This window comes from Danio aesculapii, chromosome 15, assembly GCF_903798145.1.
Source record: "Danio aesculapii chromosome 15, fDanAes4.1, whole genome shotgun sequence".
In the NCBI taxonomy this organism is placed as follows: domain Eukaryota; kingdom Metazoa; phylum Chordata; class Actinopteri; order Cypriniformes; family Danionidae; genus Danio; species Danio aesculapii.
The window spans coordinates 46489189-46516896 of NC_079449.1; the positions used below are offsets into that span (position 1 = coordinate 46489189).

At 36.9% G+C, this 27708-nt stretch overlaps 1 protein-coding gene across 1 annotated transcript; it reads right to left on the minus strand.

The window, feature by feature from the left end:
• Positions 1-1136: 1136 nt before the first annotated feature.
• On the minus strand, positions 1137-27638 carry LOC130241830 (P2Y purinoceptor 14-like). Its single transcript, XM_056473793.1, has 3 exons — positions 27556-27638; positions 9655-10088; positions 1137-2126 (listed from the first exon to the last, which is right to left on the minus strand). Exons 1-3 carry the CDS (start codon positions 27616-27618, stop codon positions 1433-1435), a joined length of 1191 nt encoding a protein of 396 aa, XP_056329768.1. The 5' UTR covers positions 27619-27638; the 3' UTR covers positions 1137-1432.
• Between the last annotated feature and the right edge of the window lie 70 nt (positions 27639-27708).

Consider the following 27708-nt stretch of genomic DNA (forward strand, 5'->3'; position numbering starts at 1 on the left):
ACTAATTACAAATACTCAAATTACTGTAATTGAGTAGTCTTTCTCAGGAATTGTAATTTACTGAGTAGTTTTATTTACCCTTGAGTACATTTTTTGTGTCGTATCGGTACTTTTACTCCACTACTTTCCTTCAACCTGCAGTCACTACTTTATTTTTTCCTGTCTATGGGATTAGAAAAATAAGTCCTGTGAGTTCGATCAAATCACACATAGAAGGTAAATCGCATCATAATGAACTACCTCAAGACATGTGCGCTTTATAACTGCAGCAAACTGTTTGGAAGTATTCAAAGTGTCCAAGAAGATGTCGAAAATCTTTACACGCATTGACCCAGAGACTGTTTAGATGCAAGTCACTGATGAGAAGATGGCGGATGTTTACTGTATGATGACCGAAATGGCTTTAAACACCCAGCAGGGACAAAACGTCAACACGATTTACGCTGTACCCCAACGTCATGTGGACGTTGCATTTTGTTTAGAAATGAAAACCAAGTTGACGCCAGGCCAACTTCCAACCTAAAATCAACCAAATATCAACGTCTAATGATGTAACAGCTTGACGTTGTGTGGACGTTACCACTATTGACATTTATCAGGCGTTGGATTTTGGTTGCAATACCTGACGAATAAATGTCAGTATTTGACGTCAATATAATATTGGTTTTAGATGTTGGGTCGACGTTGGATTTACTTTCTAACAACCTAAAATCGACCAAATATCAACGTCATTATTGGACATCAAAATAACGCTGTTCCTAGACGCTGGCTAGACATTGAATTTTGGTCACCTGACATCACAACCTAAATCTAACATAATAATAATGTCTTATGACGTTGTGTGCCTGCTGGGCAATAAGTAAATGCACTACAGAATGTTACGTTTACACACATCCACAAATTACATGTAAATGCATACATTTTTAACAGCGTAATACTCACTACTCTTGAGTACTTTTTTAGGGTCTAATTTTTACTCATACAACCGATACTTTTTACTCGCACTACATTTTTAGGCAAGTAATGGTACTTTTACTTAAGTATGATTTTTTTAGTACTCTTTCCACGTGTGAGGTGACGCAACAAATTTGAGAATCCTTCAACTTTATGCAAATAAAGAGCGACTTTCTTGAGCGACAGCCAATGGGAGCACCAGTAGAGCTCACATGATCCTCTCGCAGCTCGTTTAGAGGCCGGTTGTAATCTTCGTGCTGTAGACCTTCACAGACCTGCGTTTGCAGCAGGCCACCACCCAGAGCGACAGACAGCTACAAAGTCGCTGCTAGTGTGAATGAGGCATTAAGTCATGCTGTGATCAAGCGAAAAAATGCATGAGAAAAAGAAAGAAGTCTGATATTCGTAAACAATACAGGTAGCATTTAAACAAACCATTCTTTAATGGACCGTATGGTCATCCTTCAGTATTTACATGCTAGATAACACTTTCGCGTCGTAGCGTGGACACCTTTGTCTCGATGTAGGTCAACATGTTGCTCATTCGCCTTTTGTGGCCTTTATCTTCGCTGCTTATCCCTGAATCTCCCCTCTTCCTGAGGTTCAGCTGGGCTCTGAAGGCCTTGCAGAAGATAAAGTATATGAGTGGATCCAAACACGCGTTTAGCGCCGATAGCAGAACCGTCAGCTCCTTCAGGACGTATATCGCCTGCTGCGTGCAGTTTGTCTGAAGTTTGATAAATGCATAAGGAAGTCTCACCAAATGATAGGGCACGAAGCACACGCAGAAAACCAGCACCAGCACTAGCATGTTACGCTTCGACTTTTTGAACATGTTTTTGCTGGACGTGGCCTGCGTGGACAATTGAGCTTGCCGGATTTTTTGGAGCGTCAGCCAATAGAGACCGATCAGGGATACAAGCACAGAAATGAAGACCACCATGGACACGCTGTGAGTGATTTTGTAGGCCAGGCTGAGCTGGGGACTGTGCAAAGCCTCGCAGCCCATTTTCTCAGTGGTGTTAGCGTAATTCCAGGATGTCTTGAGAAAGAGGATCAGGTAGACTGAAGACAAGGACAACAAAGAGATCCAAGTCGCTACAGAAATGTGACGGGCGGCACGGACCGTCTGAAGGGTGTGAGTCTCCAATGGACGGGCAATTTTCAGGTACCTGAGGAACATAAAGAAATAAAGTAAGTAAATAATTATATATATTATGAGTCCATTTGTTAGAAATCCCCATCCTCCAACAATCCAATCGATTCTCAAAGGACAAAAAACAAGCACCACCTTGCAGTTTCAATTGTCAGATTACAGAAACAACGACTATCTTAAAGGGCACATAGTTGACCTCTTTTATATGATTTAATATTAATATTATGGTTCTTCTGAGTGTGAGAGTTTAGGTTCAGTTCAAAACACAATTCAGATTTTTTTATTATAATGTGTTAAAAAGTGTCATGTTGGGGGCGTGTCCACAGCTCGCTGATTTAGGGGTGTGTTGCTTCACATGTAAATTAGTTTCGGCTTCCCGCCAACGTAACAAGGGGGCGGGGCCATGATCTCACCCGCTCTGCATTTGCAACAGAGTCTGACAGGCAGACAGAGAAAAGGCTGGTGTGAGATGAGACCAAGCAGAGAGTACAAAATCATTTGTGTCTTTGTACAGTTTTACAGCCAACTGTGTGCTAGTTTCAAGTGGCGAGCTTGTACACAGAAACTAATAACCACGCACACTGAATTAACTTTGACTGAGGCACCGGATGCGTCGCTCGAAGCCGCGACACAGCACACCAGACACTCTCTGTGGCGCACCAGATACATGAAGTGTCCCGAATCGTCGCGCCACGCATTTTTAAATTCTAAACATAGGTTCCTGCAGCGGTCCGCGGCGCCCAGCCGTCGACTTGAGTGTACCCTGATAGAAACCGATGTTTAGAATTCTAAAACGCATGCTAGTTAAGATCACAGGGAGCTTCTGGGATCGCGAGAAATGCAAACGGCTGAAGTATAAGGTAGACTCAATGAGAAGTACACATGTTTGCAAACCTACCTAAAGATACAACCAATAATTCCGATTAGAGCGATAATGTGGAGAATATTGATCTTGTGTTGAGCCCAATGAGCCTTGCATCTAATAATAGAGCTAGCGTGTTCCTTTAGTGATATCGCTTCGACTAGCGCTGAAAATGGCGGACGTGAATCAACAAACTGAGGATATGATGACGCGCCTGTCACTCAATATTGGTGGGCGGGGGGACCGCTCTCCTACGTGAAGTTGCGGTCGGTCTGAAAACCCCTCCAATTGGTCCACTGTTTTTTATGTAGTTAAATTGAAAAAAAAGCACTGGGTGTGTTTATATCACCCCAATATGACGGTCTATACCCTATACATGCACATATGTCTCAAACAGCTTGAAAAGTAGATTGTTTACCATAGGTGCCCTTTAACTTCTGTTTCATGCTAATTTCAAAGTCCCTCAAAGTTAAAGATTTTTTGTTGATAGTATTAACATGTTTGTCTTAAATGGAATGAAATGGAAGTCTGCATGAAATGGAGGTTACGTTTGTTCTTTTGTCCCCTAGAGTGTGAGATTGGATGGGCAATCTTCAGGTAGAAAACAATCAGTAAGTAAATAAATATACATTTTCCTATTTTTGTAATCTAATATGTGTCCTACAGTTTCAAGTGGATGTATGTCAGAGGAAAAAGTAACTTACCTAAAGTACCTGAGGAATATAAAACAAAATAAGTAAATACATTTATATATTTTTTTATTTTATTATCTTATATGCGCTCATTTTGGTAGCAACGCCCATCTTCCAATGATCCAATCAGTTCCCAAAGGACAAAATCATCCACCGTCCAATTAGATTGTTGAAAGACGGGCGATGCTAACAAAATAAAGCAAATAATTGGCTAATGGGCGAATTCAGAGCAGAAACAAGACACCCACTGATAGCTCCGCCCTAAAGGAATTCCATGTGACTACAAAGTGAAGAAAATTTGCGTTGAGGGGGGGGGAATGTTGTGGTATTTGATTAAAGTTGATGAGGGTAAATAAATTTTTTAGAAAATAAAGAAGAGCGTTAATAAGACACAATTTCATAAATATAAATATATCTCTTTAACTTCTGGAAAGAGCTGTATCTCTTCTAGCAACAACCTTTGTGGATCGTTTACTTGACCCTGCTTCATCCTCTTTAAGAAATAGTCAAGTAAAATGATTATGAATATGAAAATTACCTCATAATTTACTCACTCTCATCCATCCTCGTTGTACATTACCTGACAAAAGTCTTGTCGCCTATCCAAGTTTTATGAACAACAAATAATAACTTGACTTCATGATCATGGCATATCAGAAGTGGCTAATATGAAAGGCAAAGGCCTCTAGATTATGCTTAAGTTACCTAAATAAAATATGATCATGCCTTGATTTTGAATTATTTAATTAGGACAGTAGGTCTGACTTAGCTTAGACAAAAGTCTTGTCACTAAACAGAAATAATGTAGAGTATAGAATATAAAGTCATGGTGCAGTGGGAAAAGACTTGAAGTTTCATAAACTAATTTGGAGAGGAGCACGTGATATGATTGAGCACGTCTGGCCGCTCATCTGTAATCAGTAATAATCCAATCAGAGTGATCCTAGTTTACTATAATGGATCATTTTCTTCCTACTGCTCTATCTTCGTTTGGAGGAATCCCCCCTTCCACCCCATCTCCTCCTTTTCCCCACTTTTCTAAAGGGGGAGCTCTCGAGACCTACCTGATCTCGGATCTCCTGATATGCTTATCGACCGGGCAGGAGCCCTGGGCTCAAATATCTCCGAGCTCAGGGTTCTCACCCGGGACAGCATGCCAAACCTGCTTTAAATGCCAAGCATGTCTAAGTGGGAACTCTTGAATGAATATTGTGTCTGACTCCATCATGAGCTTGGAGGACTGCATCCATACATCTCTGCAATGCCTCAAATACCTTACTAATAAAGTTATCTGGAATGGTAAAGAAAGCGTTCTTGCAGGACTCCCAGAGTTCATCAAGATTCTTTGTGTTCATCTTCAATGCTCCTCTATCTTACCCCAGACATGCTCAATAAAGTTCATGTCAGGTGACTGGGCTGGCCAATCCTGGAGCACCTTGACCTTCTTTGCTTTCAGGAGCTTTGCTGTGGAGGCTTAAGTATGAGGAGCAGCGCTATCCTGCTGGAGAATTCGCCCTCTCCTGTGGTTTGTAATGTAATGGGCAGCACACATGTCTTGATACCTCAGATATTGCCATCCACTCTGCAGATCTCTTTTTATCAGGGAAAATTCCTTTTCACGGTCCACCCTGGGAGAAATGCAATGTTAAATCATTGGGCGATATTTATGATGATAAAGGCCTAAAATCATTTCAAGACGTTAAGGACCGTTTTGGTTTACCAGGAACTTCATTTTTCATGTATCTTCGCATTAGATCCACGATTCGCGCATACAGTATGGCATTCCCTGGGATGCACAATTGACCCTTCGCTAAGCCCCGCCCTCCTTAGTTACTGTTGCTACACCTGTCAAGCTTTCGTGCCTGGCACATCTTTTACAATGTGTATGCGCCGGTGTCAGACATTCCCAGGGATATAATTAGTCATTTTTAGATTATTCTTTTTTTAACACAGCAGTCTTTTTACTTCTGTTATTATGGAACAAGTCTACCTTGGTGGGGGGTGGTGGGGTTCGGGGTTGTTTTACGGTTTAGTCATATGCTGTTTGCTTTCTATTTTAAATAAAAACTGAAATAATAAAAACAAGTGTTGACAAAAAAATAGAATCTATCAATTTGTGTTTACAGGCATGCATTTCGCCTATTGTTCATGTACTCAACACAACTTTGAACATATTGTATTTCAATAGGGAATTCTTCATGTTCCTCAACAGGATTTTTAACCTACTTTTAACTTATTGTATTTCAACAGAGGTTTTTGTTCCTCAACACAATTTGTATTGTATTTGTATTGTAATAGCCTATTGTATTTCACATGACTGCAGTCGGTAGTCATAAACACACATACTTTCAAAAGCATGTTGAAGCACTTAATCCTAAACCAACCCACTTCTCAACAAGCAGGCAAATAAAGAGGCGCTTGTACAAAGCAATACAATCAAGTCGTGTTGCATTCCAAGTCATCCAATGTCTTTATGTAAGACATTATATTGTAAAGAAAGTATAAAAACATTGTATCTAATGTCTTTATGTGACAAACATATTGATTTGTGAGCTTTTAAAAGCTAGAAAAGGCCTGGATCTTGAATGCTGATATCTGATTTAAAAAGAAACACATCTTGCCAATAGAATTTAATGCGATGGTACTTAATTCCTCTATTAGTACAATTAATACTTAAGTGCCAATTGAATTTGACAACTAAAACTGATGTAATGCATTTTTGTCTGGCCGCAATATTTCAATTTGTCACAAATAGAAAGCACTTAAGACCTGAGCTGTATCAACCTCATGAGGAAACGTAACTTTTACTATTTTGGCTCTACTATGGCTAACTTGGTCAAAGAAAAATGTAAATTTGGACCCAATTGTTGCAGCATTTTGGTTTCCATAATATCTCGTTATTATCCCCAATACACTCCAACATTCTGTTTTACCCTTCTATCTTGGACGGTGCTTATGCTTATGGAGAGATCTTGGATTGGCTTCTTTTGGTGATCTTTACATTGGTGGTGTTTTTGCCTCTTTTGGTCAGTTGGCCTCTCAATTTAATGTCCTTAAATCAAAATTTGTTCAGATATTTACATATTCGAGATTTTGTGCGCAAAAAATGTGTTAACTTTCCAAATGCACCTCCTTCTTCAGATCTAGACACCATACTGGGCATAAATCCCAGAGCTAAAGGTTCAATTTCTAAATTATTTACTATAATTGTTAATCTGCAATTTTCTTCTGATAACTTACGGACCAACTGGTCTCAATACATTGGGATTGACATTAACGAGAAGACATGGAAAGCAGTCTCGAAGAGGGTTAACTCTTCCTCAATCTGCAGGCTAATACAATGCAAGGTAGTGCATAGAGCTCATTGGTCCAAGAGCAGGCTAGCTCGCATCAACCCGTCTATTGACCTTGAGTGCGATAGGTGTCATTCTGATTCAGCTACTTTAATCCATATGTTTTGGTCCTGCCCTTCCCTGCTTTCTTTTAGGAGACAAATATTCCTCTCGATATCAGCTATTACCACTGTTGATATCCCACCGTGTCCAATTATTGGTTTATTTGGGTTTCTCCCGCCCGACCACACTTTCCCCTCTCATTTTGCAGACTTTGTAGCCTTCTTAACCCTTCTGGCTAGGCGATTCATTCTTCTGAACTGGAAGAGCCCTTACCATCCTTCTCACACTAGTTGGATAAGAAATGTATTTTATGAAAATAGACAAAATTAGGTACTCTCTTCACCGACCTAACACTATTTTAATTAAGTTGTGGGAACCCCTTCGGAAACATGTCTAAACTCTTCAGCTTGACCCTGCTCCTTCTGATTGAGTCTCAACCCCCCAATTACCAGCTTGGTACAGGATACTAGTTCTGGTCAACACATTGTAGACTGATTTTTTTTATTATTATTATTTGCTCCAAATACTCTTCAGGGTGTTAGCTTATTGTTACATGTTTATGTTGTTGTATATTAATATAAAGTGTTTCACAATGTATAAAAAAGAGATAAATATAAGAAAACTGTACGCTTTTTAAAAGGAGGCCTGGGACAGAACCCCGCCCCTAAACCCGCCCCTTCATTAGAGGATGAGCAAATCATACTAAATTGTATCAACAAGATTGTATGAATTTATGCAAATTAGCCACTAAATCAAAAAGCTACACATTGCTGAGATATATTGTTGGCTGTATGGCAGACGGAGAAGGTCACATCTACTCCTCTCAGAAAAACATTATTCTACCTTGGAAGAGTTCGAATATTCATGCCTTTGAATAAATAGCGACTGTATTTGTTCCAGAGCGGCACGGTGGGAATCACTGTCACCTCACAGCAAGAATGTTGCTGGTTCGAGCCCCGGCTGGGTCAGATGGCATTTCTGTGTGGAGTTGGCATGTTCTCCCTGTGTTCGCTTGGTTTTCCAAAGACGTGCTGTAGGGTAATCTAAAAATGTCCGTAGTGTATGTGTGTATGTCCTTGTCCTCCAGGTTAGGGGTTGAGTGTTGGGCTAACGATGAAGATATTGCGTATACTGTACAATAAATAAAATAACTTAAAAGTCATGTTGAAGAACACTGGGAAATATTAATATAAAGTAGATGATTGTTGTGTTGAGGAACACAAAAAAGCAGGAATTCATTGATAGATTAAATTGCATGACTTTATTACAAACTTCCATGATACTGGGTTGTGGTTAGATTCCCTTTAATGAAGCTTCTAAAGTGCACTAATTATATTATTAAACTAACCCCAGTTTCCACCAGGGGTCAAGAACAAAATTATCTTTAAAGTTTTTCTTTTTGGTGTTCTGAGATCTTCATGTCATTACTGAAGACACAACATGTTTTGACAATGTTTCACATGGTACTCACTGCAGATCCGCTTGAGCAGCGCTGAGCTCCAGTAGGAGGGCTCCTCCTTGCTGCACTTCCTATACAAGTGATGTCACTGGGGGTTGGGGTTAGGGGTGGAGTAGGTGTACGCATTAAGACAGCTTATAGAAGGAGGAGCTAGAGCTCAAGCTCCCCCTCATTGGAGCTCAGGTGGCTCTGAAGCCAGCAGCGTCTCCAATGTTTTGGGTTTGTTTTCTGGACCATCTCTGGAATGATGCTGTTTATGGAGAATGAGGGAGCTCAGAGACTTTATCTAAAGTATTTTAATTTGTGTTCTGAGGTCTCAGGGGTTTGAAATGACATGGGAGGGAATAATTAATAACATTTAATTAATAATATTTTTCATTTAATTCAACTCATTTAATTTAAAACGAGCACTTATATTATTAAGATGCCAGTTTATTTGCCGGTTAAGCCTACAATTGCTGCTGAAAACTCACTTAAAATATAATCAAGTCATTGCAAGTGAGACTTAAACATACCTATAAAATAACAGCAATAAAAAATGCTCCAATCATTTTTTGACTAGACATATACTTACAGTGGGGGAAATAAGTAATGAACATGTCATGTTTTTTACAGGGAATAATATTTCTAAAGGAGCTGCTAACATGGAATTGAAGCAGATTTAGGTAAAAACCCAAACAGTACAAGCATAAAAATAAAAAATAAATAAATAAATAAAGCTGAAATGTGTAATAACAATGAACTGACACAAGGAGGCGGTACTGAACTATTGAAACATGTTTAATACTTTACATATAAGACTTATTTTGGTGATGGCAGCTTACATTACAATGAAAAAGGGCAGAGGGCTGCTGATAAACTACTGAGAGATTTCAGCTGCTGTCTGGGCGTTCACTGCCTTTCTACACCTCCCTTTCTTCATGTGTTCAATACTTTATCCCTGTGTCATTTCATTTTATTGCACATAACTTCATGTGTACACTAATTACTTTAGGTTTTTTTTGCATGTATGGATTTCTTTGGTTGTTATCAACATCCAGTGACAATTTGAAGTCAACATCACCTTTATAAATATGTTTTTTTGAGAAAAAGTGTTCAATACTCATTTCCCCCAAGTGCTACCACTGATAGTATACCTGTTTGCAGCGATGAAGTCCATGAAGAGAATGCTTGCATACATGTTGATATAAAATCCAGTTGCTCCAAAGCTGCAGTAAATATTGCGCATGGTCTCTGAACTGCTAGCATAGTTAGCAATGCGCAAAGGTAAACAAAGGCAAAGGAAGAAATCAGCCGCTGCCAGGTTCTTCATGTAGACTGTGACGCTGGACTGGACACGCTGCCTGTTGCAGAAATACACCCGCATTGTGACGCAGTTCAACACTAGACTGACGAGAAACACAAGCGAGTATGCAAATATGAAAACAGGATGAGCTGGGATCTTGGACAGTTCGCAGGAAACATTAGCTTCTGGGCGAGTCGAATTTGCCTGTATGATGGCATTGAGGTCAGTGGTGAAGCTGGTTAGTGGTTCTGCACTTCGAGGAATTTGTGAAGCTGCTGACTCCATCTAAACGCACAAGAGAAACAAAAAGGAAATGAAAACTAATCTGCCAGTTTACAAGATGTACATTTACCAAATATATGTACAGTTGAAGTCAGAATTATTAGCGCTCCTGAATTATTAGCCCCCTATATAAGATTTTTTCAACACATTTCTAAACATAATAGTTTAAATTAATTTCTAATTACTAATGACATCTTTTATCTTTGCCATGATGACAGCACATAATATTTTACTAGATATTTTTCAAGATACTAGTATTCAGCTTATGGTGACATTTAAAGGCCACATAGGTTACCCCTTTTTTCAGATTTAATATAAGTCTTTTGTGTCCCCAGAATGTGTCTGTAAAGTTTCAGCTCAAAACACCCATCAGATTATTTATTATAGCTGTTTGAAGTGTCTATATTATAGCTGGAAAAAGAGTTTTGCTGTTTTTTGTACTGGCCCTTTAAGGCTAGTCCTCCCCGCCCACCGTTCCCACGTGCCTGTCAGCAATCGCCACCCTCGGCTGCCTCAGGAAGCAGATCTCACGTAACGTGTGTGAGAAATACTACAGTAAGAACTTTAACAATCAGTATTTGATGCAATTTTTTGTGGATTTGCAACAACGAGTCACAGACAATGTCATTACAAAGTTCACGCACACACACACAGCAAGGACACAAACACATAGCGCACACACATACACACACAAACGTAGCGCAGATATACGCAAGTGAATCGCTGTAATTCATTACACACATGCTCTGTTTTAAAACATTTTAGACATGTGAAACTCACTCTTGATCACGTTTGATGATGATTAATGATCCTAACGAACTGAACAGATCTTTTATTCCCGGCTGCTTTGCGCTCGTCCTGTCTTGATTAAATGATTATACACGCGACTACCGGACATGTTAATGCGCGCAGCTGTCAATCAATACTGCTGACTCCATCTAAAGGCACACTTTACATGCCAATTTGCACATAACAGCTGCACATATAACGTTGTATATAGTAATAAACACGTACATACACTTGTCAATCTGTATATTTGCACTCACTACTTCTATTTTTAAAAAAATATATATTTATGATCTGTTTTTTGTCCTGTCTCTGTAATGCTGTTGCACTGTAGAAGCTCTGTCACCAAAACAAATTCCTCGTGTGTGAACATACCTGGCATTAAAGCTCTTTCTGATTCTGATTCTGACTCAGATCTGCTGTAAATGCTGCTCTCTGAATCACTGTCCATCTCCCCTGCGTCTGTGTTGATAGTATGCAAATCAGCAGTTTTTTATGCACGTAATAAAACCCTTTATATGCAAACCCTTCCCTCTTTGGCCACTCGACACTCCCACCTTAACAAAGCCGGACACATATACTTTACTAACCTAGAGGACAGCTAGAGGTGTGAGAACACCCTGCTGAGACAGGGGGATTCCATGACCCATCAAACTTTATGCACACAGGATGCACCCTTAAAGATAGAGCTGTATAGAATGGAAAAGAATGCAGGGCTTTTGAGGCAAACGTAACTGCATTTCTCTTGATTTTCTGAGAAAAGCAAAGGTAAAGGTCATCAGTCTTTATTATGTGCTTTAACACAACGTCAAAATTGTTGGTCTTCCTGCACAGGAACCTCACATGCCCTATATGACTGAAGTTTATGTGCGAGTAAACCAACAAACCCTCATTTTCACAAGTCTATTAATAAGGTTGATTTGAGTATTTACAAAAACCATGTGACTTCTCAGAATGGTCTAAAGCAGAGGTCACCAACCTTTTTGAAACTGAGAGCTACTTCTTGGGTACCGATTAATGTGAAGGGCCACCAGTTTGATACACACTTCTCAAATAACAAATGTGCTTGTAAATATATGCTATCATTAATAATTAATGATATTCATCTATGTGAAGACACTTATGTTAATGATTCTCACAATAGTTGTCAGCAACGATTTAACAAGAAGGAAACTTGAAAAATATCAAGATGCAACACATTGGGCTCTATTTTAATGATCTAGGCGCAAAGTCTAAAGCGCATGGCGCAAAAGCATTAAGGGCATGTCTGAATCCACTTGTACTATTTTAAGGTTGGAAAAATACGTTTTGCGCCATGGCGCATGGTCTAACAGAGTCGTGCTTATCCTCTTAATGAGTTATGGCTGTGTTTTGAGCGTAACAGGCATTAAACCAATTAGAGTCTCATCTCACATTCCCTTTAAGAGTCAGTTGTCGCGCCATGGCGCATTTGATATTTACGTGGCGGTCTTTGTACGTGGAAAAACTTTAAGCGCAAAGATTTGTTTCGAAACTATTTCTAAATTCAGTTTTAATTTCTAGCAAACAATAAATAAATGAACAATAATACTGTAATAATAATAAGTGTGGTCAAAAAACGAAGTTGTATCCAAACACACATCCTATTCTTATGCCCCATATAATGTCGCATACGTAGGCCCACACGGAATCTGCACTCGCAGAATTCCGCAGATTTTTAGCCCATCATTAATTCTGCTTATTTACTTGAGTAAATGTGTGTAAATCTAAATTTATTCAGTTTTTAAATTAATTACAGTAATATTATTGACTAATATGAAAATGTTCATCTGATTTATGTACAGTGCAGTTTGTACAGTCATATTTTCTGTCTTTTAGTAGAGATATTATATGAGAGACTTGCTTTGTTTACCAAATAAATTGAATCTAATTGGATTTGCATTTTACACATTAAATAAAAGTTTAAAAGGTATTACATTTTATTTCACATAAAGGTTTTAGTTATGATACTCCCAAAATAATTCTGCAGAAATAAGCTGATTTTTAGCTAAATTAAAATCTAAACTTTTTTTTTATTAAAATAAATATAAATATGCATATAATAAATAATACTGCTAATAATAATAGCATTATACAAATGCAGATTGTCATGAATAAACTGAAAAAGCCCCCTGATATGAAGAAGGCATTAGAGGAGGCTGTGATTTTTATATTTATGTAGAAAATAATCATTTTTGTAACATTTTAATCCTTTAATTGTTTTCATATGTAAAGATATTTGTGTATTGCTGTACATCCTGTGTGTATTAAGCAATGTGTAAGCATTTGGACCTGCATATGCACATAACTAACGCGCTCTGCGCTGGACTTGAGAGCAGCTTTTAGTTGGTTAATGGTACAGTCTATTTCAGTTTCTCAAAATAGCAGTTATGTTACCCAACAATGCGCCTTAACACAATCCCTTTTTAGACCTGCACACCCATTAGTCCACAAAGCGGCGCAAATGGATTTGCTATTCAACCAACGAGGTGCAAAACGTGAAAATTAGGGTGGTGCTGGTCTGAAAATAGCAACAAGAATCCTCCACTTTACTGCAGCCGCTAACACAGGAAAAGCAGGCACACAGGTGTGAACGATGGGTGGGGAGAAGCAGCTTTGCATTTAAAGCCACAGGCTACAAAAACAACGACTCTGTATTCAGACACCACAATGGGCAGACTCTGGAGGCTATAAAAAATTATCTGATGGGTATTTTGAGCTAAAACTTTACAGACACATTCTGGAGACACCAAAGACTTATCTTACATCTTGTAAAAATGGTAAAATAGGTGCCCTTTAATATAATATACTTCATGTAAAGCACCCAGCGCATCTTCATTATGCATTACGCAGCTTTTATATGCAATAAATTCAATAGCCATACAAGTTCTGTTGTTCAGAGTATTTATATATTTTCTGAGAAGGTCACGGATATAACAGCATTTCTCTGTGTTATTTCAGGATTTTGAACTTCTCTTAACTGAGAGAGAGTGCATCATGTATTAAAAGAATTGCATTGTACATTTAAGCGCTGCGGTTGCCATCAATAGATCTACTGTGATCGTATTTTGTTCAGATGTGCTACCATTGTCATAGGAGCAATAGAAAGACAAGTGTTTAAGCAACACCTTAAACACTTTATGAGGTATTTAGTTCCTTATAACTTTGTCTTCTTCTTAACTTTTGCTCAGTGCTTTACAGCTGAAGTCACAATTTTATTAGCCTTCCTGTGAATTTTATTGTTCTTTTTTTAAAGGTGCAGTACATAAGTTTGACACCCAGTGGTTGAATTAGGTATTGCACACATGGTTCAAAACAAACGCAAGTGCAGGTTGCCAGATTGACGACACCAACAGCAGTGCGCCTGATTGTCGAGGCTAAAGGCTGATTTAAACTGTGTTCTAAATACAGTAAAGCAACGTCACGTGATAGAAGGAATATTTTCCATATGAAAAGGAGCTTTGTTCTAAACAACACCTGAAATGGCTAGAAACTGCTTCTATTTCTTGCAGCTGAACAACAGAAAACTGACAATGATCACCTCAGGTACACCTCATGTGCTTTATTCAGTGTTAAATGTTAATAATGTGAGCTTGAATGCCATTTTACATGACATTTATTGCCATACAACTGAAAGCAGCAGCAGATAGTTCACCTCAGATAGTGAAAATAAAATAAACCGTTTGAAATTGAACTTTAGAGCTGTGACTCGGTGTAAACCAACACATACCAGCGATTTAGCATCTACATTTAATAATGTTAAAGAGGTTTAATATGTATTAGTTAGATTATAATCCTTACCATTTCGTTGTTCACATTTTCTGTGCTTCTGAATGTCTGTGTTTAAATTTCTGTTGTGTTTCGTCTGGTGCAAACAGCCAAATTGCTTATCGTTGCAAATCGAATCATGTAGTGTGTTGTTAGGACACAGGGTTACAATGTAACCTGCTCTAATGTTTACGTTCCTAATATTTATACTATTTGATAATTAATAACCCCCTCATGTGGAACTTTAAATCTGTGTCACTGTTCAGAGTCTGCTACTGTCCACCGGAGGTCGCATTTCTGTCACGGACGCATGCTTTGAGAGCCTCCATAACTGAATGAACAAAGTATGCTGTTTTCCCACCAAGGCACAATTTACACAAACGCATCGCATTTTCCACAACACTTGCAAAAAGAGCGGAACACAGCAGAGATGTTTCAACGCGACCCAAAAAGTGACATACCTATGTGCTGTGAATATTATAGGTGACATTTGAACGGTGAGTTTTCTGTGTTTATTTTAACATCCTGATTTCCTTGTCTTTTGTACTTTATTAGCTTAAACAACCATAACCCTAATAACCTCATGTTTTTAAAGTCCCTATGAAACATTTTCGTTGTGTTACGTGTTGTTTCAAAGTGTTGTTTCAAAGTGTTGAAAATTGTTTGCATCAAGAGAAAATGCAGCGTTTTATTAATTTGTTAGCATTGTGTGAAAATGCAGCGTTTTATTAATTTGTTAGCATTGTGTGAAAATGCAGCGTTTTATTAATTTGTTAGCATTGTGTGAAAATGCAGCGTTTTATTAATTTGTTAGCATTGTGTGAAAATGCAGCGTTTTATTAATTTGTTAGCATTGTGTGAAAATGCAGCATTTTATTAATTTGTTAGCATTGTGTGAAAATGCAGCTCTTTTTTTATGAGTTTGCATTGTGAGGATTCACAGCATGTGTGCTGTTAAAAGGATGAAGATCTCTTTTCTTTTCTCAATTTGCTGCCGTTATTTGCAGTTGCGTGTGTTTTCTTAAATTGCGGCACATCACGCTCTTTCGGCCACTGTAGATTTCAGCTTGCAAATCATAACAAACAGCCTATAGCTTTTGTCACAAGCTACGGCTGCATTCAAAATGGCATAAATCTCAAAGTGCACTATGAAAGAATTGAAATAGTCAGTGTGAAGTTACATTATTCTTCTGTCAGTGGCTCAAACCTCAATATCAACATGTTTTTGGATTTGCTATTAATAAAAACGCTGGCACCAACCACATAACTCACGTTTCATTTCTCACTCTCGCTTTATTAGGTATATTAATAACTGCAGTACATACAAAAACACAGTGTGAAAATCTGAGACTTGATGAGTGTTTTTCTAAACGTGTCATCGAAGCTGTTGGAGAAACCATATTATAAGTATAAAAAAAAGAAGCAGCCAAAATTCAGTTTGTTCATTGTTGTGAAAATAGTGAACTCATGATAAGTAGTGTGTTTTATTAGCATTACTTTATTATAAATGAATCAGCTGGGCCTCTAACTGCAAGCTCTGAGTATTTTAGCTCTGGTTGTCTTGTTTACCGCCTTGTGTCTCAACTGTGTCAATGTGGCTAATGAAGTTTGTGTTGAATAAATACAACTAATGTAGATGGGTAAAGTCAATGGCCTGGTTAAGCCAAAAATGAAAATTCTGTCATTAACTACACATCCTCATGTTGTTCCTAAAGTCCCTTTAGGGAGAGTCATTTCACTCGGCGACCATCTTCGAAATAAGCAGTATGCTCAGGCAGTCTGAACCTGGAAACCTCAAATTCTCCAATTTTTCTTTGCCAAGCTTACGATTTATTTTCATATTGAATTAAAACATTTAAAAAAAAACAAGCTAAATCAAAAAAAGTTACGAATTGTTGTGAGATAATATTGCAATATTCCATACTATATACTAAATCATAAACCCTTACAATAGCCAACACCTAGGTTACTCTCATATATAAATGATATAAGGTCAAATAATGATGCAAAAAAAATCTGTACTGACTGTTACACTTTTCCCCATTCATAACTATACAACTATAGTGGCATGTCTTCTGTATTCTAGAGCAGCGGGTCTAAACAGGGGGGTCCCGCCACAAGGAGGCCTCAGCCAGCTTTGTGGGGGGTCTGTGATATTTAAAAAAAAATCTTAGCAGTGAACAATTAGGAGAATAATCATGTTGCGTTAATTTTATCCCCTAGCTCAGTGTTCCTCAACCACCGGTCCGTGGATTAATTGGTACCGGGCCGCACAGGAAATATTTAATTATTTCCGTTTTATTTATTATCTGAGTCTGAACGATCTTTTATTTTGAAGTCTTTTATTTTGAAAAATGACCGTGTTCTCTCGCTTACATCTGTCACTTCAGCGCCCAAATTTAACCCAAAAGCAGCAAAATGAGTAAAGCTACGGTCACACCAGGCTTTGTGTGTGCGAAATTCTGTCGTGTGGCGCTGCGAAAGGGGGCGGGATTAAACAAGATGATTAGACATTAATAAAGTGAGCGATTGCTCCATGTTTTTAATTTCTGTCTAGAGAGGTCGTGTTTTGATGCTCGATTCATCTCACGCAGTCAAGTGATGCGATTTCGCAGGTTAGAGTTCACCAAGCTTGAACTTTGCACCGCAGCAACCTGCGAAACTCGACGCATGACCCCGCGTTTCCGGTCTGACGCATTCGCGTGCGTATGAATGGAAGTCTATGGGAAGAAAAGTCAAGTGTGACCGCACCTTAAGAAACAGACGTCTTCAGAAAGTGTCTTTGCTAAGGGGAAAAGGCCAAGTGAAGGACCTGCGAACTGCCAAGGAAAAGATCCGCAACTTACTTGTCAACAAATCAGGTGAATCCACCATGGCTGTGCAAGAAGATCAACTGATGGAGACTGCAAATGACGGCGGCGTTTTAGGGGCATTCGCATATCGCGTATTTATAGTCTACACAAGTTTGTTGTTTCTAATGGAGGTGCGCGGCTTGCGCGCACAAGCGGCGTGACGCACTCACACCGATGAACCCCGGCTCGCGAGCGCACCGCGAGTCACGTGACAAGAATTGACCGATCAGCTTCAGCTTGTATGGAATTTCGGTAAGACTAATTTACTCAAACACAGTACACACAAACACTGCAGTCCTTTGTACTTTTCTCCATAAATAAAACTTGATCAGAGAGTGACAGCAATCTGTTGTGAGTTTGTCATCCTCTGAGAAAACAATTGATGGTCGCTCCGCTGTGATAAAAAGGTTGAGGACCACTGCCCTAGCTGACCAAAAATGGACAAATTTGTAATCCGCCCTCCACAAAAAATACAAGAGTCTCACTGATTCGCCTCGCAGCAATTCTCACACTAATGGATAGAGCATAACAAATAACATGCAAGTATTACATTTGAATAGCCTATATTATTTTTTCCCTTACACATCATTGTGAATACTGATATTTTTGCTATTAAATTTCAAATAGGGTCAATTTAAAGTTTCAATCAACACAATTCTTCAGGAGACAACTTAAATTTGTAAAAACAATTAAGTTAACTTATTTGATTTGTGTTGAGACAACATGAAAGAATTATATTGATGTTTCCTCTCGAAATTAGTTTATAAATAAACGTCACTTAAAGGTCCAAACAATCACATGCTCTATCCTTATATAATCAATGATTATTGTGTCTCGTCTTGTGTTTGAAAGCAAGGCAGTTGTGACTGCGTCTTTAGACGGATGTGTTTCCTGAGAGGGATGAATGGCTGTTCAGGCCCCGATCACACAGAATGTGTTTTGGTGCCTTTTTAAAATTCAATTCAATTCACCTTTATTTGTAGAGCGTTTTTACAATGTAGATCGTGTCAACGCAGCTTCACATAGAAGATTATAGTGAATTGAAACAGTGCAGTTCAGTTTTTAAAGTTTAAGTTCAGTTTAGCTCAGTTCACTGTGGTTTAATAATCAAACACTGAAACGCAAAAATGCGTTTTAAAATGTTTTGTGATGTGTTTTTGTGTCCTTCATGTCTCACTTGCATTTTGACGGAGTGCACTGTAGGCCTGCAGTTAAAAAAAAAAGACAACTGTTTACGGAAAAAGCACCTGAGCATTAAGAACGTTGATACAGTGTTTTCCTAGGCTAGCATCATAAAAAGTGCAGTGCACTGCTCTTTTGAATAGAGTCTTTTCTAAAGTGCTGATGTGTTGCAACCATAGACTGTAAAATATATGGACGTAGCATCCGTGACGTCACCCTTAGGTTTCTGAACACTGCAAAAGAAGCTACAAGTAGGCGGAGCCAACCGTCGCCATTTTGTTCGCGCGTCATCGCACCCACGGCGGGATACCAAACAAGGGCAAAGAGGCGGAGAGTGAGCGGAGCTACAGACACCTGCTGGCACTTTGCTTAGACCTGGCAGACAGACTTTACTTTGGGAGAAACGCTTGATACTTTATTACCTGCGACTCGTTTGTGTTCTGACCACATGTGCTTGGCTGTACACTATATCAGTAAAGTGTTTAGACTTTAAAAACACTGTAGTAATACATTGAGCCACTAAACATTGCTCTTATGACGTTTCCACAGGAGGAAAACGTGAATCACGTCCAAACACTTGAAATATAGTGTGTGTTAGTAAATGCAGGACTATTGATGAACTCCAGTGTAACACTGTATGACAACGCTTCAGATGACTGTTCTAGAGCCTACAGCTAATCAATCTGTCACATTCTGGAGTGCTTTACGGGTCTAAAGAAAAATATTAATGATAAATGATCTTAAATAAAACAATTATTTATAGATTTATATTTATAGAGATGGTGTATAAGTATATAACTTTACTCACATGGGAAACGGAGGCCACATGAATGGTTTGAGAGCACAATTAAATGCACACAGCATCCCATATCATCTGATAATTGTAAGAAATAAGTCCAAAAGGCAGCTGACTGTGTAAAGCCACATAAAACAACACAAAAATACGATGAATATGCCGAGATCAGTGGCTAATCTGCCGGATTCAGCTGAGGTGAAGTGACGGCGACCAGCGAGACCTAGCTGTCACTCAAGTGGCCACGCCCTTAATTATGCAAACTTAATATAACCTAATATAAAGGAAATGGATGAGTTATAAATAATCACCCTCCTCACAGTTGTCATGGAGGGTAATAATAGCTATATGAACCAAAATCGTTCTTTGTACCAGACTGTAAACACCTTTTTTTCTGCTGTAAAGTTGGCCATTCTAACAGTGGGCTCCATTGTAATTTGCTCTAATATGGAGCCAGGACTAGCGGAATTTTATGATGGGAATAACAGCACTTTAATTAAACGGCATTACTTTTTTCAGTAACGAGTAATCAAATAAATTACTGTTTAGTCGGTGTACACGTTACAACGACGTTTCCATTACTGACACAATAAAATGTGTGTTACTATAATTCAGAACACTGAAACAGTTTTCAGGCGAGCAGCATCTCTCCTAGCCATAGGACCTCTTTTTCTCTGGGGTTTGTGTGTGTTCGGGGTTGGGGGGGGACCCATAACCAACCAGTGATGATGATTGGCTTGATTGTGAATGTGGTGTAACTGAGAACGTGATGATTGGCTTAGATAGAGTACTTTCCATTGTTTGCCAATCAGAGGCAGAGTAGGGTGGGTTTTCACACACACAAGTACACACGCAGTCAGTCGCACGCAACAACGACCAGGAGACAGAATAATGGCAAATCCAACAAGTTCAAAGGTAGCGTTTGCAAATTGGAAATATAAGCACTACTTTTCCCTGAATTGCAAGAATGTGTATGTATCGTGCAACGTTTGCAGAGGAATTAAGAGTCCCTCTGCGTCGGTGACAAGTAATTCTAATCTAATGAAGCATCTCAAGTCTTGTGAGTTGTGGTTTGTGCAATAAATACTTAAAGTTCAAAAATCATCTATTGTGTTTTATTGTGCAACTACAAAAATGATCATTTCTGTATTTATAATATGTTGATGTAGATTTATAATATGTTGAATTTGAGGGCTGTCTCTCACATTGTCCCACAACAACATTAAAATAGTAGATTAGTGTACAGTGTTTTATATTTAGTTTATAGTCATTTGACAAATTAAATTTCTTTTAAAGTAACACAATAGTTACTTTCCCTGGAAATTAGTTACTTTTAAGGCTCGTTTCGACTGACTGGTACGGTACGGTTCGGTTTGGTACGGGTCACCTTTATCAGGCTTGCTTTTCCACTAACAAGGGTACCCTTTTGGTGGGCGTAGTGTATGACAGAAAGTTTCAGTCGACGTCATTCTCACTCAAGGAAATGTCTACAGTAAAGCTGTACAGGTCACTTACATATCATATGAAAAGCACTTCTCACAAAACAGATGCTTCATTCACATAAATACTTGTGTATAAATGTTTATTACTAACCTTTCAATGAACATGAGTTGATTATAACTGCAGATCAATGACAGTGCGAAACAGCCTACTGTAACGTCTGTAATTATATTAAATAACTAAATAAATGAACATATATAAACACATACAGCCCCTTACAGTCTCCGATATGTTACCAACTACAGAAGAACTACATATAGCAGACTTTTCGCCCGTATTTAGGTTCAAAACAACACAAAATATAGCCTACAGTCAGTGAAAACCTCTTATCTGTGTCTGTAATCTTTAGCAGCACATGTAGCCTCTGTTAGAGAGTAATTCCATCATTCTGAGTTCATATTAGTCCAAAAGGTGAAGATAATAAGTTAATCATGGCATTTTGTTCATGTTTGCTGAATAATAATGTGCTCCTTTTTTTTCCGGCTTCTCCTTTGTTTCTTCACGCTTCACTCTCGCGTTTGTCAGTGTCTGACAGGATCGGGTTTCAAAAGCACGTCAATAATCAAGCGCAGGTTATTATCATCAGCTCAAGAAGTTTGTTATTTCAGATATAATGTTAGACGCGCGCGAGCGCTAGCAAGAAAGCGAAACCACTCGCGCCTCAGTCTGGCTCGTAAAAAACTACAGGGCACAGGGTAAATCTGCTCTTCTTCTTGGCTTTGTGGCTGTTCATCAAGATGACGACAAGGTTTGTTTGAGCCCAGATCGACCATGGCTCGTTATTATATGTATTTATAATTCCGCTAAAATCTCTCGCTGTGTTTTTCAAACATGGCGGGTTTTTTGTTTTCATTCTGGCTTGTTGCGTAAGCGAATAACGTATCTCTGTAAACCAATGGCGTTCAGCTGCGCGTGTGGCTCAGCCTTTTGGTACCCTTTCTCGTGTTTGGTACCCTTTCGAAAGGGTGCCGAAAAAGTGGTACGGTACGGTACGGTTCAGTTCGGTACGCTTTTTGACAGTGGAAACGGCCATAAAAGCGTACCAAACCGAACCGTACCGTACTGTACCACTCAGTGGAAACGGGCCATTATAATTATGTAACTCAGTTACTATTTGTGAGAAGTAACCTAGTAACTATAACTAATTACTCTTTCAAAGGAACGTGCCCAATACTGGTTGCACCTCACGTTTTCAGAACCAAAAGCATGTCTCACATCCAACATCACAGCATTCATTACCATTAAAGTTCTTTTTCTTTTGTTTTCGGTGCCATAATTGTCTCTTCCTAATTCATAATTTGTCTTATAATTTTCTCAGGACAAGTTCCTTTATATGAAGCTGGTTTAGGTGTTTATTATGCAAAATACTAACCTTGTGCACAATGACGATCCATGAGAACACTATATTAGTTAACAGAAGAGCAAGTTTAAGAACAAACCCATGTGCATACACGTGTTGTGAATTAGGGGAAAAGCTTTCGTGAGAATTTCAAATGTGCATATAAATAAGAAAACCGTATGCAAATATTAGTGAATGAGACACATTGTTTTAATATATCCACGTACAGTATGTCAGCGTTTCTCCTGGTCCTCGGGCCTCACTCTGCTGCACGTTTTGTCATTTTTTTGTTTCTCTTTTTACAATAGAAATTTGACATTTGTTCACAAGTGTTTCAGTGTTTGGGTGATCAATATCACTGCATAAAAATACTGAACGATTTTGTCTTGAATATACCCCACATATCTTTAAAAATGCTAAAATGAGTGACAATTTCTTTTTAAAAAGGTGTAAAATCATTCTCATGTTGAGTAAGCAAAGTTTTCTGAAAAAAAAAAAGGATTATTTAGCTTCTTTTCAGGAAAAAATCACTTCATTTAGACTTTTCTGAAAACTTTTAACTTAAAAAACGCTTCTTGATTTATATATAAACAGATGAAGTTTATATATGAACAGTTGAATTTATTAGCCCCCCTTTGTTTATTTTTTCATCCCTTTTTTAAATATTTCCCAAATGATGTTTAACAGAGCAAGGACATTTTCACAGTATGAAATAAACAGTGGGGCTAATAATTCAGCGTAACTAATACGTCTGACTGCAACTGTATATATATTCGGACAGACAAGACAAAACACTTTTTGCAGTTAGGTTTATGTTTCTGAAACAGAAGCTTTGAGCTTACTTACAAGTGTTTTTTTATTTTTTTTTTTGTCTGACAAAACTGCACCGGCAGCACTTAATCTGACAGTAATCAAAATAAAACCCATGAACAACCCAGACAAGTTGTTGCACACCGGATACCACATTCACAAAGACAAAACCAATTGAATATCTAGATATTATCTGCAACAACATTATCAACAGTAGCATAATAACTCACAACCCTGCAGAACAAAATATCAAATATGGCAAACAGAAGAAATATGATATTTCATTCGGTAACATTTTATTTTGATGGTCCATTTGAGCATTAGTGTCTGCATAATATATGCTGATACTGCTCCTTTAACAGACATTTAACTGACTATAAGACATCTTGCATGTACATGTCAACTTACACTAACCCTAACCACAACCCAACCTAACAGTTTACTTATAATCTATTAGACAATTAGTTGGCATGTAGATGCAATGTATCTTAAATTCAACAAACAGACCGTCAAAATAAAGTGTGGCCATTCATTCAGTTATTATTTATTTAATGTATTAATTAATTAGTGTAATAAATATTAAGCATATTTTATAGAAGTTTGAACATGCACCCCCCCCCCTCAAAAAAAACCTTTTTTTGCTGTTTGTTCAGACTACTTATTATTTAAAATGAGAAACAACCCAATTCTTAAGTTTTTTAGGGTCAACCTAATTGTTTTAAATTCAATCTACCTAAATTTGCAAAAAATAAAAAGTTAACATAATCAATTTGTGTTGGGACAATTGTGTGGAACCCTGCATTTTTTGTGTACAATAATATATATATATATATATATATATATATATATATATATATATATATATATATTCTATTTGTTCAAACTACTCATTTAAAATGAGCTGAATCAACACAATTCTTGAGGTTTTATGGAACAACTTACTAGTTTTATGTTTAATCCACTTAAATAAAAAAAACAAAAAAACAAATGAGATAACTTATTTGATTTGTGTTTGGACAATAGGAAGGATTAGCATGAAACAAAGCATTTTTTACAGTGTATATTAAATTACTAACAAGCTCTGATGCAGTAAATTAAGTCTTATTTTTTTAAAAAAAAAGTGGATAAAATATTGGATAAAATATTATTAAAGCACTCTTTTCAAAATTATTTAAGCTATAAAATAACTAGATTTTAATTTTGTTTTGCAATAAATTATTCTGTAATAAATGTAATTTTAGATTCCAGGATAATTCCAGTGAAATTAAACCACATATGCCACATACACTGCAAATAAAAATCATACTTAGAGTTTTTGTCTTGTTTCTAGATCAAATATCTAAAAATTCTTTCATAAAAAAAAAAACATTTTCTAGACAAGCAAAACATATTGTCTTGATCTCAGAAACAATAAGTCAAAATTAAGTGAGTTTTTTCCTAAAACAATCAAATTAATTTGCATATTCAGTAAGCAAAATATTCTTGTTTTTTGTTTTCTTGTGTTTTTTTTATTTTGCTTACCCCATTGGCTTATTATTTATGAAAACAAGACAATATATATATATATATATATATATATATATATATATATATATATATATATATATATATATATATATATAAGCAAAACATAGCTGAGGTAAAATTTTCAAGAATATGTCAAAAAACAATAGATCCAGATCCCCTTATTGTGGTTCTATGCAATACTGATTTCAAAATAGCTATAACAGTACAGAACAAAATATGGTTCCATGTGTCTACTAGAACTACTAGAATGAAGGTTGATATTATTGAACTGGAAACAGAAAGCAGCTCCTACATATATACATCTAATGAGGGATGTAATGAAACATTTAGAACTGGAGAAAATCAGATTCTCTCTAAAAAAAGAAAGACGACAAATTCTATAAAATCTGGCAACCTTTTATAGATTGTTTTAAAGACATTCATTCTATAGGAAATGTTTAAAAAGGTCTGTCATAGTATGGGGTTGAGTCAGTCCCTTTGGCAAAGGTAACTTGCACTTCAGTGATGGCACTATTAATGCTGATAAGTACCTAGAGGTTTTGGAGCACAATATGGTGCTGCCTTTGTCAGGGACGCCCATGCATATTTCAACAAGTCAATGCAAAGTTACATTCTGCACACATTACAAAGTCCTGTCTGCGGAGGAAGAGGATACAGGTACTTGACTGGCCTGTCTGCAGTCCAGACCTGTCTCCAATAGAGAATGTGTGGTGCATTTTGAAGCACAAAATGTGACAAAGTCCCAGTACTGTTTCCCACCTTAAGACTTGTTTGCTGGAAGAATGGGACATAATTACACCTGAAACCCTTCATCACTTGATGTCTTCAGGCCCTAAAGTCTTTTAAGTGTTGTGAAAAGGAATGGCAACATTGCAAAGTGGTAAATGCTTTACTGTTCCACTCTGAAATGTGTTGCAAAAGCCAAAATTGGAATGTGTTTATTTTGAAAAAACAAACAACAACAAAAAAACACACATCATAATCATAAGGAACACATTAAATTATTATTAAATTATATAAGGAACATAATAAAATTTTATACATAAAATTAAGTAATTTATAAAGTAAAATTAGAAATCGCTACATTTTTATTAGCATTTTCTATACTGTCCCAACTTTTTCTAATTTAAGATTAAGGATGAAAAAACATTTAAATAAACGTACAATTAAGTAAAATCTTTATATACAGTATATCATAATTGGCAAATAAATGTATAAATGATCACATTTGATTTTAATGTACAATGCTTTTAACAAACCATTAACTAAGATTTTAGCATTATAAACTTCTAATTAGTATTCTAAAAGTGTTAGCAATAAAATAAGTGTTCTTAATTTCCCTTGTTAATATGACAATTGATCACATAATTCAACATGACATTAACATGACTTTTGAGACAGAAAGGCCACTTATAAAAAGTTGACTTGACTTAAAAATGTGAGTAAACCCGTTGCCTTAAAATGATAAATGACCTAAGTCAACTTAACAGTTACAAACCTATAAAGTTTACTCACTTTTTAAAGTAAAGTCAGCTTGTCGCTTTTAAAATTGAAGTAATTAATCACTTTTTACAGCAAATACTACACTGTAAACGAACATCTGTTCATTTTGTGTTATTGTATTATTATTATGTTCGCAAGTGTTTCGTTTATTTACTGTTGTGAATTGCATTATGGGACTTTGATCTTTGCTCTGTCGACTTTAATGCTGAAAATTAAAGTTTAACAAAGTGAATTTTATTGACATTTGAGTAAATTGAAATAACATAATGTATAAGAAATAATATAGAGAGATATTATAGATAGATAAATAAATAACAGAAAATGTACAGGCAGTTTATTACAAGGATCCAAACAATATATCACAACTGTTGAAGATGTTCATAAAAGTCAATTTTTCTAACTTTTCAAGGCTAAAATTTGTTGAAAGAGAGATCAAGACCCCATAATGCAATTCAAAAGCATAAATAAATGGGGGAAAAAATAAAAACAAGTCACAAAATACTGAAAAATGCAAATGTTTGTATATTTTTACAGTTAGATTATATAGCTACTAGAATGAATAATGCTGTGCAGTAAGTGCATATTCATCATCTCTTATGAAAAGCCAGATTTAATCTCTTGCAATGCTGACAGTCGCATAAAGTGACATCTATTATTGTTCAATGACTGGTAAAAGCTCTCTTTAGCAAAGGTCAGGTCTGTTCACAGAGGCCGTTTTCAGTTTTTTTTCATACATGTATTATAATAGAATGACAATAAAAGTATAGTAGTCCAGTTCATTTCTCATTTAAAACAACATAACCAAGTGATCAAGCACAAGTCATGCCTGATTAATCACACATATTACATAATTAATATAATTTAACGCTTTGGGACGATCCTTTATGGTTCATTGCACAAGCAAAAAGATCACAGATGAATGATATACACACTCCAAAGAAAGACTTTTTGCTGTTTGTTCAAACTACTTCTTTAAATTGAGCTGAAACAACTCAATTCTTGAGATTTTTGGCACAATCTAATTGTTTTATGTTCAATCCACTTAAAATGTAATCAATTTGTGTTGTTTAAGCCTATTTTAAGTAAGTAGTTTGAACAAACATAATTTTTGAGGGATAATTTTGACCTTAAAATTGTGTTTAAAAAATGTAAAACTGCTTTTATTCTAGTCGAAATAAAACAAATAAGACTTTCTTCAGAAAAAAAAAAACATTATCAGACATACTGTGAACATTTCCTTGCTCTGTTAAACATCATTCGGGAAATATTTAATAAAGAAAAAGTATTCAAAGAGGGGCTAATAATTCTGACTTCAACTATTAAAATACCTTAATTGCATCAAATAAAAACAACTGATGATTATATTTATTTAGCAAACGATATTGAACTTACTTGATAAACTCTTGTCCACAAGCTGGTCCACTGAGTTTGGATGTAGAAGCTTTTATTTTTCATTCACTTCCTCCATAGCTTCCTTCTGGCTCATGCAAAGAGGAAACTGTGTTTGTTGTGTGTGTAATGATGATTCAAAGTATGAAAAAAAAA